The sequence below is a fragment of the Ixodes scapularis genome, unplaced genomic scaffold (assembly GCF_016920785.2).
Source record: "Ixodes scapularis isolate PalLabHiFi unplaced genomic scaffold, ASM1692078v2 PGA_scaffold10__122_contigs__length_95168666, whole genome shotgun sequence".
NCBI lineage: Eukaryota > Metazoa > Arthropoda > Arachnida > Ixodida > Ixodidae > Ixodes > Ixodes scapularis.
In genome coordinates this window covers 34,930,827-34,951,435 of record NW_024609836.1, presented here as the reverse complement: position 1 = coordinate 34,951,435, position 20,609 = coordinate 34,930,827, and the positions used below count along the sequence as shown (strand labels likewise).

Genomic DNA, 20,609 nt, shown 5'->3' with positions numbered 1-20,609 from the left:
AGTACTATTGGTATCGTGCCTGGTTTAGCAGGAAGGCGATGCAACACGAGAATGTCTTTAGCATCAGGGTTTGGCAACTCCAGTTTAGCTAACAAGTCGCTCATTCGTTGACTGAAATTTTCGTCAGGTAAAATCGGGAACCCGTGAATTTCCAAGTTTGGGAGACGACTGCACTGATTCCGTTATTGATTTTGTCTCGCATAAACTGAACAGTCTCTGCTTGGCGATTCACGGCTTCCCGCACTTCATCGTGTTAGTCTTCAAGCTCCCTCAGCTTGCTTTCATTTTTCGTCACGCCATCCAATACAGAGTCTTATTTGACGGCTAACCCATCCACTTTGGTTTTCATTTCCTGCATGTTAGCTTCTAGTTACTCTACTGTAGGTTTAAAAGCCAACAGTTCGCCGACCTTAGCAGGCAATGACAGGAGGGTGTCCACGCTTGTCTTCATTGCCAAGAGAGCATCCATTTGTTCCCCAAAAGACTCAAGCTGAGCGCAGACTGCTGTTTGACCAACCAGTGCCGTGTTCGGCGAAAAAGTGGCTCCACTTTGCGAACCACTTCTGTTCTCATGCGTGCGACAGGTCTTACGACGCCATTTTTCTCGCTTTGCTTGTCCCATGCTTTCAAAGGAGGCTTTCGTAACTCCCGAACAACACTGGGCCAAGTGATACCCATTTCGGCACTCTGAGCAATCCCCGGCAATCTCTGCGTGACATGCTATACAGTCAGTCCCCCGAGACATAGTATAAGCACAAGACTTAAGTCGGTAGCAGAAAGAAAACTTACATCTAATCAAATTTCAAACGAACTCTCAACTGGCTAAAAAATACGAGAGAGTGGGAAAGTGGAACTTGTCGACAGCGATTTCGCCACCGACTGCTACGATGGCTCCGACGCAGCTGTTTTTTAAGCTCTCTGGGTGGCGCGGCGAGCATGAACCTGGTGATGTTACCTGCGCTGCGACGGCCAGGGGGGCGTGACGGGAATCAACAATATGTCTATACGCTGACACTATTGAACATCGTCACGATAGAAAAAAACATGGTCACCAGGAATGCAGCGGTGTCACCACGAAGTATCTGGTGAAAGAATGCAAGGGAGTGACGTTTTAAAAAGAATACGACGTTTTTTAATTAACGGCAAGGAAACAAAGCTGGGAGTACCAATTGAATTGTAACAATCCCTAATAGCGACAGAAAAACTAAACGCAATTATACACTAATGTGAAATTTGACAGATCTGAAAAATTACGACGTGTGCACGAAGACAGCCATTTGTACTTCGATTTATTGTTTCAGCCGCGCTGTGTTGAAAATAAACTTTTTTTTTTTTTTTAGGTATCGTACCGTGAGGGTTGTTCGGGCGCTTACTTCTTATTGTAAGGGAATCGGCGTTCTGAATTCCTTTGGTCGTCTCGTAGTTGCGGGTTTTGCTGGTTTGGGACTTTTCAACTGGTGCACGAAGACCCTGGAGTCGTGGGTGTCAACCTTCGTGAAGACACCTGAGGCCTCAAAGGTGACTGCCTGACGATCAATGGCTGTGAGGCTGCTGTCGGTTCTTGCCAATTGGGAGACAGGGAAGAACCAGAGGAAATGACCCTGGATTGCTTTCTCGAACCAGACGGCAAACCAACCTCTGACGGTTATTGTGGCAGTCCAAGGGAAGTCCTGCAAAATGAGTCGGGGCGGCTGTTAGGCTAGGAATAGTGTTTTGTGTTTTCGCTTTAAGCATATAAATTCCAAAGAGAAAACACAAGGTCGGTTCTTGTAAATCCAGTAAAAATAATCTAAATTAAAGTTAATGTAAGAACAAACTGATGTTCCACCTGATATGGAAGGTAACTCGCGTCCTCTAGGAGACTGGCGGACATTGGGAAAATCCACCTTGTGGAGGTTGGAAGCCAATTTAATATTACGTAAATCTTCTCCACTTTGGGGACTTCCCCTAAGTATGGTCCATGTAAATTGAGCAGAGGTTTAAACATGTGTTGGTGCATCTAAGAATGACAAATCCTAAGGAACAAGTTTGTTCGTAGTTTGGAGCAAGTAGGGTTATTTTTGTATTGTGCTTAATGAAATATTTAGGTAAGAATTATTAATCAACTTTTCAAATATTCTAGTTAGAGAAAAATTAAGTTATCATAAGGAAGTTGTACAGCGTCCTTAGAAACATTTAATTCAGTGGAATATTTTATCGAAGAACCTCGTAAACAAGTAATTTTCCCGCGGTTAAAAAAAAACGCGAATCGCGAGAAAACATTGCTGCGGCCGAAACGCTGATTATCGCTGAAATGCGTAAGCTTTTCGCGCAGCGGTTATATCAGACAAATTACGGTAAATGCAGCCTCTCGGCATTTTTCTGCGGGGCGAACATTCCCGAAACCCCTCTTCTACCTGGCGCAGGTAGATCAGGTCACTTAGCGCGTGCATGAAGGACGTGCGCGCGATGCGCGCAAAAACGACAAAGCCATTTGGTCGTTGTGCATACATATTGTGCATACAGGGGTGACGACATCCTGCGCTTACGGCCCGGTGACATGGTAAGAAGACTGCGCCTCGAGAACGGCGTGGCAGGCCGAAGAACGAAACCGCAGCCTGTGTGCGTCCACAGGTCCCCAAAGCCAGCGTCAGGAGCTTCCGAGGGCGTGCAAAACGCGCATCTGCACGCCGGCCACAATACGTAACAACCCAGCAACTGTGGTGCTTAGGGGGACAGCGAGGCTAGGGCCGGCGGCGGCCCATTAACAAACCGCGAGCACGAGACTTGGGTCGACGGCGGGGCGCCGCGAGGATGCGTGTACAGGTGACCCAAGGTGGGTTAGTATTTTGTAATGAGCCAGCCGCACACCGTCGCCGAGAAGCGACGCGGACGGGGGGCTCGGGGTGGGTTGACAAGCACCCAAGTGATGCACCACAGTGATGCACCCCAGTGATGCACCCCAGTGATGCACCCCAGTCATGCATTCGCCTTCCCTCGCTGCTGTTGAAAAAAGGTCCTGAGAGACGATCTTCGCCCCCCCCCCCCAGTTCGACTGACACAGGTGAACGCCCTGGAGCGTCGTCGCCAGGTGGCTCCGGTCAGCCGTGCCCGGAAGCAAGGCGATAGGCGCCTTGGTGTCGCGAACGTGGCCTCCAACGAGGAATTATCAAGTTGACCGACACCAGTGTCAGCACGGGTCGTAATTACCATCTGACCCCTCATCGTCCCGAAAGCCTTGGCGCGCTCCAGGACAAAGGAGGAAGCTTTGCGGCCTCTCCCCAGATTCGAGCATTTATGGGATTATCCCTTAACGCATGAAAACCAAGACGCCTGGAATTCGGGATCTATGCATCCATCTAGACTTCGATGGCATCATTGTCCGCCGCGACTGACCGGCGACATTGTGACCAAGGACGTCTGGCCCTCTGGTGTGCATGACGCGAGTGGTTGTGTCGGAGGAGGGAGGGGGGCGTGCCTGGACATTACAAAAAAAGGCCCCATCGCTTTGGCCGAGGCCTTGACCATGGGGATTCCCTGTTAGGGGTATGGGAAAATGTGACGTTATAAAAGTAGCAGCAGGCGGCTGCTAGCGTGTGTTCTCGAATGTGTTCTCGAATGTTTTCTTGAGTGTTCTCAAGTTGATGTTGAACCAGTCAGTATGTACATAAACAAAGCTAAACGAGACACCCCTTCCGCTTCCTGGTCCTTCCCGATTCCTGCGTCCTCATGAGGTCCTGCCCTGGCTCGGCTCCGTACCGCACACCAAGTGGCCGGACCAGCGCGCGGTCGTAACATTGTGCGGCTCCGAAATTGGCGAAAAGGTAGGTACGTCGCCGGCGATCTTCGGTTGCTAGGCGTTACGTGGGGCTGTGACGCCATCCCGTGGGAACGTCGCGAAATTTGAATGCGTGTCCTCCAGCCAGTCCAAGGTCAGCGCACGTACCAGGGCAGTAATGCTAACGCATTAAAACATGCCTTCCGAAGTAACGCTTTCGGTCACGGTGTGCTTACCGCAATGTCCGATATCAAATTAGGATGGCGAGCTGTTGGTTCGTCCTTCCAAATGATTCGAGCGCTGCTAATTCCTTTCCTCTGTACAAGCATGTAGTTTACACTGAAGTGACATATACCTCGGAGGATGCCGCGTCCGGCATCCTCCGGACGTCTACTTTCTCAGCTCCCACGCGAGCAGGAGAGAATACAAATGCTACAGAGCACTCATAGGCACCCAACGTATGGCGGAGGCTTTGCAGTTGAGTGCTCAATATTTACGACACATAATCGTTGCAGCATTACTTGGCGTCAGGTATTTCGTGCCACATTGTCAAGCCTAGCAGAGCTTCCACAGTGCAGCAGCCATGCGCTGATGCGAGATCACTTGGATTCCTCCCGCATGCGCAACCAGCTTTGAAAGAATTCGAACACTGCGGAAGCTACCCTGGCCTTGACAATGCAGCACAAAATAAATGACGTGAGGTATAGTAATAGACCTATTGCTAAATTACACAAGCATGAACATGAATGCTGGGAATGTAGGTTAACGAGCCGCACGCATTCTCCTTCCCCGTATAAAATGTTTAAAGTAAATAACCAAAAAAAAAAACTTTACGAATGCGAGAGCAAGATTGTATATTTTAGGTTTTTGCATTAACCCAGCCACTGCCGCTGCAATCCCCGGCACTTGCGCATCACATGTACTTCACTCGTAGCATACTCCTTGATACTTGGATAATTTAGAAAAACGTATAAGGTGGCAAGATTTGTAAACGTCTTTCATTTTTTTTCGGTGTGTGTTTCTTTGCAAGTCATCTATATTCTTGATATTCCAAACAGGCACACAGCAACATCTATACTTTACTAAAATTTAATTAAAACCTTTGATCGTATTTTGCATTTTCTTTCCTCCATCAAACGAACGCATGCATATCACAACACATTTTACCCAACACGGCGCTGTATCTTAGAGCGGCGCATTTTTGTTTCCTGGATTTTGAGATTCTTTATAAATGTATCCCTCTTCCTCCTAGAATTACATTAAATTCGGGGGGCGCCCATGACAAAATGCTTCATGAGGAGGAGGGGGAGAGGAGGCCCCAGCAAAATGGAAGACTTTGGGGGGGGGGGGGGGGGGGGGGAGGCGAGGGGGGGAGGGGGGGGCGGGCCCCATGCCCCCTCCCCTCCGTGACACGTACCTGCTTGTCGCTTTTCGGTCATGCTTAAAAATCGTAAAGATTGCATCGCGAAGCATTTGCGTAGTGACATTCAACATAGTTACGCCAATGGTAATTATTCTTAAAATAGTTAGGGTGAGCTTCAGATTCCACCTTTCTTATATTCCCGTTTATTTAAATGTAAATGAAAAGGGATCATGGCACCGACACCATAAAAACGTCACGATCATATTTTAGTTAAACTAACTTATCTTCACTGTTTTTTTTTTTAATGCTAAGTCATATAAAATATAGCCTGTGTGATGATACTCCATATTGGTGAGTACTTTAAAGCTGCAAAATATTCTGGCGAGTGGCAATGACACATGTAAAAGTCATCAAATTACCGTTTTGCAGCACGCTGAATGCTACTCGTTTCATCGCTTAACGTTTCACTTACCATCTGAGTGTTGGTGACGTACCAGGTGACTTGCACTGTGCTTTTCGGTGGCACGGCAACCTTTTCGTCGATCTTCAGAGTTTCGGTTTTGGTCTCGGTCTTAGTTGTCGTGCCGCTGAACATGTAATCGAAGCTGAATTCGCCACCTGCACTAAGAACGGCAGGTATTCCGACAGAACCGCCGGTCTTGTAGTTCAGCTTAAATCCCCTCACGAACTTGGAGGTGGTAGACACAGTGTTCTGGTAGGTCTGCGATACAGTGTGTGTTACATCCGCCTTCTCTTGTTGGTTTGTATACGTGGCGGTATAGACCTGTGTGGGCCGCTTTTGTTCCCCGGTGGGTTCTCCAAACTGAAAGTTGGAAGCCCTCACGGACAACTTGTACCTGGAACAAAACACGTACAAGGCATACGGTTGAAACGGCACATCTTTTCTATAATCACTGACCAGATTAGAACGTCGGGAAGAAACTTTATTTTTCCTCCCTACAATGTGCACTTCGCACCATACAGCGCTTCGGCGTCGGGTGCACCTAAAGCGCGCTTGCTGCCATTTCAAGGCGGAAGGCATGAAATTGGTGCTAGAATACCAGGTGTTCGAAAGACATGCTCCACCATTTTTTCTTTATCCGTGACTATAGTAACAAACAAGGCAAGTACGGCCACGCGTCTCGTTCGAACGCCCGACCAGAAGCACGCGCTTCATGCTGTCCGCCATCTCTTGCCCGCCGCTCTAATCTTGTCATTGACTACGATATAATTTTTGACGGCTCATCAAGATATTCATTTCCAAGCTTTATTTCTGATAGATATGTACACTAGAGATTTTCATAGAAAAAAAGCCGCTGAGACTATACATGACTATATGACTGAAACCCGTTGCAAATCAGCAGCCTAGGAAAGGACATCTCGGAATAAGTTTATAAAAATCATATAACAAAGAACAGAAACAGAACGAGAGAGCATTCACTACACTAGTTAAAATGTGCGCGCGAATTAGTCATTGTGGGAGTGTTCCGCACAGAAAAAAATATGAATAAATTATTTAAATGAAAAGCGACGGCTAGAGTGATATCAACAATCTTCAGTTACGTCGTCCTTCGAAACCACAATTTAGGAAACATGATTTGATGAGATAATCCGTCAACTTCATCGGGCATTGCAAGCATTGTAAGCGTTGAGCTTGCGCTGCTTTCCGCGAGTCGGTCCAGGAATTCCCTAAGGATTCATCCCTCCGGCCCAATGTTCGGGTCGAGCAGCGCCCGAATATCGTCCTCCACAGCTGCGACGTGGAATGCTAGATACCCACAGTAGCGTGTATTCAGCCTTGTACATTAAAGGCCCTTTGGCCAAGGGATTGTCCCAGGTGTTCTCTGATGTCTGCTGAAGAGCAGCTTGTATCCAAGCGTGTAAAGAAGGCCGCCCTGGCTCGTCGCACGGATGCCGATGCGGCACTAATGTCTCCCTACATTGAGTTTCTTTTGAGAATGTTAGTCGCTGCGGGAGGGACCCGAAAGAACGAAGAACAGGGCCGCGACTGGCGCTGTCTTCCGTCAAGCTAAGCTGAACCGCTGAGTTACTGCGGAGAGGTTGACCGGTGTTTTCCTCGTTTCCCACATCATCACGCGTGCTGTGGGTTACCAGGACGCCGGCCTCCCCGGCTTGTGCTGCTGAATCGGCAAAGGGAGGAATAGACAAGAATAAATTTCAACCCGTCGAGCGGAAGGCTCTTCCCCTCAAGGTCAATCTGTCCTGGCTGGTGGTGGAATGCGAGTCACGGGACGTGAGCCCCTGAAAGCTCTTAGGTACTCAGGCACCGCCGAAGGCCCTTTCCCCTTGGGGAATGGGGTGTCCTGTCCTCCTCCTCGCAGGAAGCAGTCGTATAATGGCGACTGCAGCCGTATTGTCGGAAGGTGCCCGTCCTCAACCTATAGCATGACCCATTGACTCTCGGAGCTATATTCTTCGGATCACTTTGAAGACAAGCATTCCCTCACAGCCACCATCTAATGCGTCAGGAAAGAGGTGCCATTTAAGGTGTCGGCCAATAGTTCCCAGAGAACAGCCACCAAAGCCGCGGAGTCCATGTCAAACCGGTCCGGAGAGGGTGAGTCGTTCTGAACGTCAGGCCCAACTTCGGCCGAGCTAGGGCTATCTGTGCGCTCGTCGGGAATGCAGTCGTTGCAACAAATGAGCTTACCCCAGACATCATACTTCCGACGTCTCTTTCTGCTTTCTGGCAGACTGACACCCTTCATGTGAGTGCGCTTGGCGCACTCTGCATCAAAAACAATTTTGTTTCCCATGAAATCGCTAGAAACATCTGCTGCATGTGTCCTCACTGGATTCTATCTTATAATAATAATAATAGTGATAGTAATATTCATTATTTTTATTTTGACGAGGCCACGAACCTGTCATGAACTTGTCTGGTACAAAGAAACAACACAGGGGCATTTACACATGTAATATAATATATTATCAAGATTACGACAAGATGTTGGTACATAAAATAATTCAAGGTGAGGACACTCACGTTTATTAAATTACACATAGATAGCTACAATAAGAAACATATTTGCGAATATAAGCCAACGGGGTATTATGCTCAGAGAAGTAAGGATGGCACCGTATTCACTGTCTTAAAGATTAGCTAGGAATGCACATACAAGAAACAAAAAGCGTTATGTGGAAAATGATTTTGGAGCCACGGATAATAAACTCTGCCTGCCTGAGGGTATGCTTCGCTGGCGCAGAGTACACGGAACGTTTGATTTCGGAGATCAGTGACATGCGATGAAACCGAGTATATCGTACCGTCTGTACACACCACGCTCGCGCAGCACACTTTGAGTCCTCCACATGTCGTAGAACGATACTTTGGTATTGAATAGAGCTGCTAAGTTGTTTGCGTAGGTCTTTACGGCTTCCTCCAGGTTAAACACAAACTGTGACGGCTCTGCGGAAAAAAGAAAAGCCTCAAATTCAGACTTGTTTACCTTCTCTGAGAAAAATGGGGCATCATAGTTAGCAATATAGCAAGATACCCTTTTCAAAACCCTTCAAGCAACGTTGTTGGTTGACATTTTGTTGGGCATGAGGCGTTGCGATTAGATGCGGCCGAGTCCTTGAAGAACGTCGACTCAGCCTTCTTGTTAAATTCCTGCTCCAAGTGTGTCCCCTTGCAATAAAAGGCTATAATGATTGGCGAAGGAACAGCTGGGAGGCAGGGTTAAAAAATATCCAGAATACTTTTTCTTATTCGGATAATAATAATGACAACAATGAAAGGACTTATCAGTCTTCAACATCGTGCCCCCCTCTCTCTCCTCCCCCGCGTTCATCGCGCATATGTACCAACGCTTCACTAACGCGTCGGTGCCGCGGAAGAAAAAACCTGGCTGGTGTCTCCGAAGCGATGGATCAACCGGCGATTCCGACTCTTCCCCTTTAGGGAACTTGATTCTGCCGGGAACCACTTTTATTGGTCCGAAAGAAATAAAATCGCTCGGCGCCAGATTGTTTAAGTATGACAGATGCGGAATGCACTCAAAACGTTGACATGCTCTTGTTGGCCAGCGAGAAAATTATTACATCTTTCGACACCGTAAATATTCTTATTTATAACGCACGCCAACTGAAATACTAAAATTAATGCCGCTTATTTTATTTTGGCTTATGTTTAAAAAAAACACTATTACAAACTTGGCTTTTTAAGCAAGTTTTTGTATAAAGGCATTCTTTTTATACAGGGTACGTACATGACGACTTCTGCACTTTTGATAAAAGAAATAAGGTTCTACTATTTCAAGTGTTCATGCTTTGCGGCTGAACGTTTTCTAAACAGTGAAGTCAGGATTATGCAATATTTTGGCGGCAAATAATAAAGGTAATCATCCTCGATTGTCATCATACTTCAGTCGATGACTTTGGGAAATCAGTAATTCTATAAGCATGATGCATTTTTCTGTTTTCAAATAAAACTATTTTTCTCGGATTTATGTGGCAGTCGATTGCCGTTAGAGGTATCTGTTTCAACAACTAGTTGTACCCGAGCACCGCATACCCAAGTGACGCTGCTCCGTCGAATCAACGCCCAAGCACCTTAAGGCACAACACAAAAAAGTACGTGACATTTTTTTTCTTGAGTGACCTGGCTGATAGTGCATATGAAATCTCAATATTGCGGCGCTCTTGGTCCATAAGATGGTGGAGCGGCAAAGTCAGGAATATTTTTCCAGAAGGAGCCCTATTAAAGATTCGTTTATGTGGCTGACCAGGATTTCTGAAATGTTTGACGTACTCTCTAAAAATGTTTAGGTGTATGAGGTGTTCGTCGAAGTTTTCAGGGGGGCCCGACGTACCCCTCAAGAATTCCTAAACGGTGTAAGAGACTCGTCACAGTTTATTAAGAGGCCTGTGGGATCTGTCCCAATATGTTCCGCAAAATCACAGCACCCATCATTATCCTTTTAACGGGTATATGGGAGAGATCACGTGACCCTTCACGATATATGCGTCGGGGAAGCCGCTTTACCATACTTTACCGAGCGCCCACAGCGAGTCTCGGAAATTGAGGAGACGTATCTTGTGACCTTGGCTAACGCGGCCGCATAGCTGTGTTAGTGTGTTGTATGTACATGCTTTACGTGTGGAACAAGGAGTGCTCAAGGACGCCAACTGCTCGCTCACGAGAGACTGAGTGCGTGGGGAAAATGAGAGGGGAACGGTTCTTCGGTCGTTTGAAGATAACCTGTTTTTGGTCAGTCGAAACACAGCCTTCGTCAGAAGCTACTCGCCCGGTTTTTGTTTCTCCGACAACCAGAATAAACTAAATGCAGAACAACGATCAGACGCTCTGTCTCGGCTTCCCGTCCCATGCGTGGTAGCTGGGTGTGTGGATTAATGAGGTATCTCAGTGGCATGTTTCTTTCGCCTCTTCGTCCGTCTGGCTTCAGAAACATCCGGCGAGGAAATAAGACGCACGAGACGCCTCCGTGAAGGCACCACGGGACGACACCGTGACTGTGCTCCGGAGTCCTCAACTACGGCGGATGTTCGCTGCACGTTTCTGGTTTTCGCTAATCGTACTACTGACACTGTGTATGTGGGCTTGCGGAGCACCTCCTCGGTTTTATGAGTTTGACAAACGTACATCTCAGGAATTTACCCAGCGGCATTGAGAGTACCTTGAAGGATACTTTTTTTGCGACAAAAAACTCGGTTGTCCATATTTGGTGTAATTGCTTTTGTCTACTGCTGCTTGCGCGCTAGTGTGAGCAATCGTTTTGTTCCTATAGTCTGTTTTAGTTACAACATGCATGCAAAACTCAATGTCTGAAATAAATTTCCAATAACTTGTTAAACTGCATTTTTGGTTTATGGTTCGCAGTCACTTGGGCGTCTAAAGGGTCGAAGGGTTGAGGGAGCCTGAAAGGCTGAAGGGTCGGAAGGGTTGAAGTGTTTTGAACGGCTGAAGGAGTTTAAGGGGCTGAAGGACTGTAGTGTTTAATAGGGTGCAGAGGTTTGAAGTGCTGATAGGGTCCAATAACATATCCGGGCTGAAGTGGTATTTTCCAAATGGAGGTGAAGCTGAGATGTCTGGGAGGTCCAGGACTGTGGGTGTGGACGGTAGGTGGAGCGTAATGTATGCCTATATAAAAGAGTCGACTCGTTTTAGGGGGATGGAGTAAAAGTTCCGCCCCCTCACTGCTTGGCTACGCCACTGGGCTATTGTACTTGGTTGAATGTCATTGTTCTATTTTTTAGGGTAGCACCAGAGCCCTTCCATACGCTACTGATCACGAAATTTCTCCGTAACACTATGGACGAGCCAACAAACGAGGTCGTCCCGCCCAAGGACGTCCTCCTAAGCGTACTAATAGATGCCGGTTTAGTGCACCCAGAAGCAGACAAGGTGCCCGTCGAGCTCATCGACCTCATGCGGGACACGGGACCAAAAAGATCACCTAGGACAGCAGCTTGGACAACAACACAAGCAACAGCGACGACAGCACCGAGGGCACAGACCATACTATCGACGACGAGGACGACACCAACCGGGTGAACGCCCGCACTAACAGCGCCTTCGCAGCACCTCAAGAGGCAGGCAGCGAAGACGGGACCATCCTGCTATAAACGCTAGGAGCAAAAAAGGCGCTGAAAAAGGATGGAATTAGGACCCCAGCCGGAGTGGAATCTCCACCAGCCGCGACACTGGCAGGAGTAAAACAGCCGGCAGCCACGCCCAATAAAAAAAAGGTAACAGAGATCTGACCCCCCCCCCCCTTCCCTCCCTAGAAGAGCTTCCACCGGGTAGATTTACCGTCCTGCTCTCCTCAACCGGGGCAGTACGCCTCACAATCCAAAACAGAGACTCCCTCGCAAAGGGCTTGCGGCGACCCACAAGAAGCAAGGCAGCTGCCGCACGTTTCAACCCGAAGAGAAACGTGATGGCGGTCGACACAACCAGCGCGGCCATGACGCACAGGCTGCCGACAGCTGACAGCATGGCCGGACTCCCGATCTGCGGCTCCATGACGACTCTCAAGCAGTGAGTATTTGAGTGACCAGAAATTTCCCCCCGAGGACTCCACAGAGAAGCTGCGCAGTGGCCTCGAGTGTGCGGCACCCGTCGAGCGCATGCGCAGTTTCGGCGGTGGACGCTACGCTGAGATCTTCTTCGGGGGCCTCCGCCTGAAACGGTGGAGATCTACGAAATCATCTTCGTGGTGAATGAGCGTCACGCCAGACCCGCGCAGTGCTGGGGTTGCGGCCGATTTGGACATGTCCAGTCCGCCTCCGCTTAGCCCACGGCCTGCCCAACGTGCCGCGGAGGGCATCAACGTGTAAGTGCTCCTTCAAACTGACCCCCATCTGCCCCAACTGCGTGTGCAGACACAGAGCCTTCGACAAAGGCTTCAGCCTCTACCAAAAACACACCGGAACAATCAACCGTAGATTGTTCATCACTCGCCTCCGCTCTTTGTGCATGTGCAGGTACCGGCAGGAGCGTGATCACGTGGTTTGGCGGATACGGATTAGCCGTTGCCAATCCCGCAATGCCTGCTTGCTGACCTAGTTTCGCGTGTGGTGCTGCCAACGGGTGCGGCCTTCGGGGCTGCTGTGGCTACCGCTTCGGTGGTAAATGGTATCTCGTCCGCGACAGCGTATTCGAAGTGTACCAAGGCTACTGGTGTTCTGAAAGTCCTATGCTTATGTCGGCAACGAGTGATTTCTTAAAAGAAGCCCAAGAAATTTTTGTGATGTGTTGAATGTTCCGTTCGGAAAAGGACAGCTTGTTCAACATCGTGTTGAATCTTCACGGGCAACTTCTTTCTCATTTTAATGTTTGAGAGGTTATTTCTTCAGTGCCCGTGTCGACATATATCTCGGATTACATCTTTCAAGTACGGTATTTTCATCGTAAGTACCCTGCAGCCTACTTCTTGGCGGCAATCGACCTTTCTTCTGCGGATACTCTTCCGAATTTCGTCTCGAATTAGGCACTGTATATCTCCTGTCAGCCGGGAGAATAATTTCCTCTAAATTCTACCGGCAGTCACCTGCCATCAGCTGGCTGAAATAGTTTGACAACTGCAGGTAGAATACTGACTTTCTTATTTTCTCTGGGTTTTCTGCAAATACGTTTCATGGACAGTTTTTCGTAGATACACGTTTAATGGACACAAGTTTCGTCGACACTAATGTTTCATCGACACTTGCTTCACGGATTGCACGCTGTGAGGGAATTTCGTCGAGCGTGTATCCCCGAGGCACGTGCTCACCAACCTAGCCAACTCGCACACGCCGGTTCGTGGTGACAGTTTGCAGGCAACTCAATACAAAAAAATATATATATATTTTGAGCTGTTTAGAAAACACCGCGTGTCGATGAAACGATCTGTCGATGAGACGCCGTTCCATGAACTGATCTGACCTCCAGTTAGTGGCGACTGCCAGTAGAATGTCGGGGAAATAATTCCGCCGGCTGCCAGCAGACTAGACACTACCCAAGAATTGGCCGGGTTCTTGTTTGCTTTGCAATCTTCTCAGTTGTATAATATCTTAATTATTAGTACCTCTTCGCATTTAGATTGCTTAGTTTGTACTGATTTACATAATAGGATGTGTGTAATAAACTTTCAGAAGATTCAACAATCAATTGTGTCCCTTTAACTGCATTTTTGCCAACTCCTAAGCAAATACTTTTTCTTTTTCTTTTTTAGGATTTATTAAATAGGTTTATCAATTTCGAAACGTTTGAAATAAGTTTGACATAAACAACGATCGTTTCTATCTAGATACAATGTCGTCGCTTTTTTAAAATTCACATGTAAACAAATAAATTGTTCCACATTTGATACGACGGCGGTAAAAAACAAAAGATATACGTAGGTAGCTATAGAGCGGTGGTAAAGGGAACTGTAGGACGAGCTATAAAATAAGCTATAGCATACCATGCAGTTGGCAATAGGCGGCTAAAGAACGATAGGAAAAGCTATAGGCTATGGGTATAGAGAACCATAGGACGAACTGTATAATGAGTTATAACCAACCATACAGAGAGCAATAGGCTGCTAAAGACAACATAGGAAAGCCATAGGCTGCTATAGCACGCTGAATAGAAAGAGTCATGGGGTAAGTCATAAGCTATTGCAGACCATACAAAAATATAAATGCGGCCAAAGGAACCACAAGAAAAACCATAGGCGGCTATAGCATTTTTTCTGAAGAGACCCATAGAGTAAACCGTACAAACTTTTATAGCTTTCCAACGAAAAAATAAAAGACGTTTACAATGATCTGTAATGCCGAATTAGAGCGCATCTCTTGAGGAGGAAAAGAGGAGAGTATGCCCCTCCTCCCCCTCCTTATCCTCCCCTCCTTCTCTCCTGCGCTAATGGAAAGTTTTCGCTCCTCCGCTAAGAAAAAACTTTCCTTCTAAATTTATCGGGGAATATTCCCGCTAAATTTAGCGAGAAATTTAGCAGCTTTCTTCACTAAATTTAGCGGAAAATTTAGCCACAATTTCTGCGCTAAATTTAGCCAAAATTTCCGCGCTAAATTTAGCGGGGAACTTTTTCCGCAAAATTTAGTGGGGAAATATAGCGAAACTTTTCCCGCTAAATTTAGCGGGGAGACTGAATTGGTGTTGACGGCGCGTAACGTCCATTGTCCCGCTAAATTTAGCAGGGAAATTTTTCCGCTAAATTTAGCGGAACATTTTTCTGCTAAATTTAGCGGGGAAGCGTTTCCGCTGAATTTAGCGGGAAAATGTTTTCGCTAAATTTTTTCTTGTGACGTTACACGTGACGTCGCGTGTGACGTCATTAGGGTAAGCGTCACACGTGACGTCATTATGGGAAATGTCCCATAATGCAGCGCGCGGTTACGGCGACGCAGCTCAACCCGGAAACGGGCGCCTAATAGCAGCGCTCTAAGAAAAGCTATAGACAGTTCTAGCTAACCAGTGATACTCCCTAGAAAAGCTATAGACACCCATAGGGAAGACCTTAGAAAAAGCTACGGAGAGACATAGAAGCGTCTATAGCTAATGGGGCCCATTTCCTAAAGCCTGCCATGCAAGGATTTTCTATAGTCGACCATAGACCATTTTTGTATGGGATATCTTCGGCTTATGCTTAAACTGCATCCAAAGGTACGAACACGAGTATCATGGGTGCATGTAGCACCTCAAAGGCTCGGTGAACGTCCTTCTTCTGTCAGAAGCTAAATGCCTTGTATCATGCAACATTCTACAAAAGTATGCACAAGGCTTATCCTTTGCTTATCCTACTTTTACGTAGGCCTAGTACGGTTCGCTCTAGACAAGTCGCCAGCCTGCCGTTATCGGTCGGTCATAAGAGTCAAAATATCTTATTAAATAATTTGCATTCTGGTGTTGCGATCACGATTAAACTGTCTGAGCGATCGTCGTCTTTCAAGCTAGAAGAATGTGTTAACCTAAGCACGTGGTGTAAATTAGGGGGCGGCTTAAAATACGTAGTACGACGTAATAAGCTACTTTTGGATAAATAAAATAATGGCGAACTCACCTTCAGCAACAACCACCTGAAAAAAAAAACACCGTAGAAAAAATGTTAGAGCGTTGTAATTACGCGAAGAAATGCGACAAAAAATTGAAGAATGGAGTGCACGCGCAAGCCGCCTTGGTGACGCCGGGCAGAGAAACGGCCTACGATTCCCTAGTAGGTTGGTTCGAATCCGGCCGAGGTGCCCACAATCTGACGGAGCCTATTGCGCACAAGCCACCGAGCATTCGAAATTTCGTATGCACGTTAAAAAATCTACATCTGGACGAAATGTAGCTTCGATTCTCCGCTGGGTTCATGGAACATGTCCGTTGTTGGTCTGATATATGAAATCTCTAGATTGAATTTAACTTGTCCTCGTCAAATTCTAGATTTACACGGAAGCATATAATATATGCACATATTCATATGATCAACATGTTCCAAAGAGAAAGAACATCTAGTCATACATGATCATGGATTGTTATGGAACTCCAGGCTTCGGATGAACTCGCGCGTCACTGATGTGGTCGCTTCATCATTGAGGATGCTCGGAATGGCGTCTAGGATTACGCGAGTTCAAATTGATGTCAACTGTGCTCGTGTTGAATAATTGCTTTCTCTGCTCAAGCCTGGAATTTCGTTCTATTGCCTAGAATTCACTTACTTAAAAATACTCTAAGCGCATTAAAAACGTCCGAAGGTTTTTTATTTGTGTAATTTATGACGGATACTTAGGAAACAAATATTGCTATGACGACTGACTGCCGAGTAAAATGGCTATGGATACACTTTCCAAAAGAGGTCTTCGTAAATTGTTATTTTTGCCCAAAATATAAATGAACAAGGTGTCATACTCAAGTTTATTATCCATCGTAAGCTTTTGTTTGTCTTCTCGCCCTTTGAGGTCAATGGAACCGTTTTCTCTTGGTGAGCGCTTACAGCTTTGGCCTGCAGTACTCTTTGAGATGTGTTCCGAGATCCCGACGATTTGGTAGTCCTTTGTGGCTGTAAGTGTCGAGTCCTTGGCAAATATCTATTGTCGTGCCCATAGCCCCTGGAGACTCGTTTTCGTTGCTGGCAGGGACTTCTCCAAGTGTCGAATGTGGAATGTCCGAGTGTCGAACTTCCTGGATATGTTTGTCTTGCCACTGAGCAGCGCATTCGACGCATGCGCAGTCTTTGTAGACGAAGCGTCAGGTCGTCGAATGACTTTGATCCGAAGAGAGAAACGAGAGGCTTGTGGTCGGTTTCCAGTACGAAGTGTATTCCCACAAACATAATCTCGGATTCCTTACAACGCCCACGTGAGTGAACCCTCTCGATTTGGACGTAATTCTCTGTGTCGGTGGGTGTCCTGGACGCCTGGGCACTGATGCGAAACGATTCATCCTTCCGCCCTTGACGCAGCACTGCTCCCAATCCGTAGGATGGCGCATCTGCAGATACGACCAATTCCTTGCCGCCATAAATTCCAAGAACGGGACAAGTTGAGAGGACTTCCTTCAACTTTCTGAAAGGTTCTTGCTGAGGATTATCCCATACGAAGTCCACTCTGGAACAGACCAGTGACGATAATGGATGCAGTAGGTCAGACAGGTGTGGCACTAAACGTCCTAGCTATGTCGCCATACCCGTGTGATACTCTAAAACTCTTGTTTTTAAGACGGTGTGGGCATCTTCTTTACTGCGTTGACGATCGTCTCGTCTAAATGGATGCCGTTTCTCTCCACTGATCAACCAGGAAATTAATGATAGTGGTTCGAAAGACACATTTAGCTTCCTTGAGCGAGAGTCCACCTCATGTGAGTCGCCTGAGGACTTCTTGCAGGCGATGCTCGTGTTGCTCGGAGGATGATTCCATATCAAGATGTTGTCCATGTGTCAAAATACACATTTTAATTTTCGTAAAAGTTAGTTCACGCGTCTCTGAAAGTGTTTGGAAACCGACGTGATTCCTAATAGTAGGCAATTGAAACAGAATCTTCCAGAGAGATGAACGTCGTCATGAGTTGTTACTTTTATTTTAAAGGAATTTTCCAGAACCCAGAGTTCGCGTTCAGCCTTGAGAATATTTCGTCTCCTGCTGGTCTTTCCATCGTGAGCTCCTCTAAAGAGATGGAGTGACAATCGCGCTGATTATGATTGCTCAGCTCTCTAAGATAAACAGAAATGCGAATTCGGCCTGATGGTTTGGGGACGATGGCCATCGGCGCGCACCAGTCCGTAGGTTACTCTACTGGAGAGAGGACACCTTGCGACTGAATGTTTTCTAGCTTTTTTCGCGTTTCACGATAGAGAGAAATCGGTACTCTTCTCGGTGAAGCGATAGCGAAGAGTGTCGCAATAGGTTTCAGCTTGAGAACGTGAGCACGTTTGAGAGATCCGAGCCCTTGGAACAGGTGAGATAAATCTTTCTTTGAATCGCATGCTTGGTTCCTGGGTGTACTATTTTTTAGGGCAAAGCCGAAACTTTTCGACCGCTGGATTACGCAAGAGTATCTTGCAAAATCCTTTCACAACATAGAGGTCTTCCAGTGACTTTCGCTCTTGCAGTAGGGTTGCATCCAAGCTGATCCCGTGATTTTGAGGTTTTTTTTGTCCCGACTATGAATTCGATGCCTTGGATTGGGGAGCTTTAAACAATTTGAGAAGAGCTTCTGAAAGACGACAGTCAGCAACACCGTTTCTTCTCTTCCAGGATCGATTCCCAAAACAACTGGAGTAATCCCTATGAATACTTCGATGTCCCATTTTGCCTGCTGGGAATAGGCTGCGGTTTCTACGAACGGGCCTTTTATGGCATTTGTTGGAGCTGGCATACTTCGCCGGACACACGTTTCTCGGGTGAGCTTGTTAATCACACAACTAGCAGGGCTTGCAGTTTGGTTTGTGTGGGGCGGTCTTCGTGGAAGTTTAGACATGCTGACGTTCGGCTTCTCGTTGAGCAGATCCTGGTGTTGTCCTAGTTTGGGCAGTGATTCGGCCAACGCTGGCGGCCTCTTGTTTCGTCGGTCGAAGTTCCGCTTGTTCATTTCTAACCCTTTCAGATCGTCGCGCAGCTGCAATGGCCCTCTCTATAGGTACAGACGAGGATCCAGTTCTGTAGTTTTTCATAGTTCCATGTTTTAGCAAGTCTATGAAGAGCACTGACGAATTCTCGACTGTTTCATTGTCCAGTTGCACTCTAGTTTTGAACATTGCTTACTCGTACACCACATTTGGACAAGGGATGAAGTGTTCCATCACCTCGTCGAAGTCTCGGCCCTCGGTGTCGGAAAGGTTCAAGGTGTGTAAGACGTCTTCAGGTTTCTGGTATTATAATGTAAATGAGGGCGTCGACCTGGTGTGGCTCGGGTTGAGATGCAAGACGTGATTCTCTGTGGAAGCGCTGGAATGTCTTCTTGCACGCCGGCCATTTGTTCGGCGGTGTAAAACTGAAGGCTTCGGGTGGTAAGATACAGATTGTCGCAGTTACGGATGGTTGAGCAGCACCGTTCCCGACCGAAGTTGATTGCTCACTCATTGCCCTTTCAGTCGCATCAGTCCTACGCTTTACAAGTCATTAGCAGATTCGCGGGCTAATCCCACTTCTGACACCACGTTACGTTTTTAGACGTATTTACGAAAAAAAGCACGTCGACAACTGCTCGTGCTGAAGTCAGACTGAAGGCTGAAACCTCATTTATTAGGACTGGATGTTGGATGAAAGAACAACGCCTCGGGTACGAGGATACGACGCGCCTATGTCAACGTGGAGCCAGGGACGGATGTTTATATTCTGGACCCGCGCAAGCGGTGCTTCGTGGCCACTCCCACGAGCGGGCAAGATATTGAAGCTGGCCTGTTGGTGAACTCAATATTACAGACCGCCTCACAACGCAGCTGTCAGATTTTATCTATTTGAGTTAATTTACCCCAGCGCAGTCCAGAGAGTTATTGCTGGATTACTGTTTACGCCTTCTTAGGCTACGTATAAGTCACCGAGACATTCGTGTCTAGAATGTCGCGCGCCAGATTACCGCCTTGAACTTGTAGCCATCTTTAATATGAAGCACCGATGTCCTGACTTGGGCGTAAGCATTCGTAATGGTAACGTGTCAGAAAATAGGACTTTCCGAACCAGCCTTCAGTGCAAATTTCCACTAATATCGGTGCAAAACCTATGCAAACTTCTTTTTGACATATATTTACCTCCCTTACATTCTCGTATATTCGACTGAAGGTGGTTGACAGGGAGGCTCCTTTGTGTCTATGTATTTTTCATGTTTTTTGGCAGTAGTTAGTATAGAAAAGGCAATTATGTCTTCTTTTTTCAAAGATAATAGTTCTAGCAGGAATGCCAGGTATTTGCGTGCGTGCGTGCGTGCGTGCGTGCGTGCGTGCGTGCGTGCGTGTGCGTGCGCGTGTGTGCGCGTTTGTTTTCTCAACTAGGGGGTTGTATTGGTGTTATGGTGGTTGCTTGCTGAACTTGATAATGTTGTACATATAAATATACTACTGAGATTAAGACAATAACTTTTTTCATTATGTTGACTTTCTCTTCCACTTTGAACTCGTCTTGTTCTCCACCCAGTCTCAGTTGTTACTTGATATAACAAATTCAAACTAAATATTAAATGATACCGTTCGTGCCACGGCGCTTTACGGCCCATCGTAAGTGGGTTGTAGCGAACGTCGTTCGGCGTCATGTCGCACAAAGACATCTCTAGTTGCGGAAAAAACTGGGCTGACAGATATGTTGTTGCTGTTGAGGTTGCCTTGTGGGTAATGGACGAAGCTTGCCCATATAGGAACGAAGTCGTTTCGCCTAGTTGAAGAGATCCGGCAGAGGGCTTGTTGGTGATGAACAAAAGAAATCACCTGTTAGGCGAATTTGTGTGCCGTAGACCAACTCCACCGTTCCGCACCCAATGTCTAGCTTAACTGCAGCCTTAATTCAAAACATTACGAGGAGAAGACATACAATCCAGATTGTTGGCTC

At 46.9% G+C, this 20,609-nt stretch overlaps 1 protein-coding gene across 1 annotated transcript in view; it reads right to left on the bottom strand.

Annotated features, from left to right (window-relative positions):
- Window positions 1-1,376: 1,376 nt before the first annotated feature.
- LOC121834764 (natterin-2-like) overlaps window positions 1,377-20,609 on the bottom strand; it is a 38,442-nt gene continuing 19,209 nt past the window's right edge. Inside the window, exons 2-4 of the mRNA XM_042288526.1 lie at window positions 8,409-8,550; window positions 5,593-5,977; window positions 1,377-1,670 (exon numbers count right to left, since the gene is read on the bottom strand). Coding sequence (XP_042144460.1) covers window positions 1,377-1,670; window positions 5,593-5,977; window positions 8,409-8,550 — 821 coding nt within the window. The remainder of the gene's footprint in view (window positions 1,671-5,592; window positions 5,978-8,408; window positions 8,551-20,609) is intronic.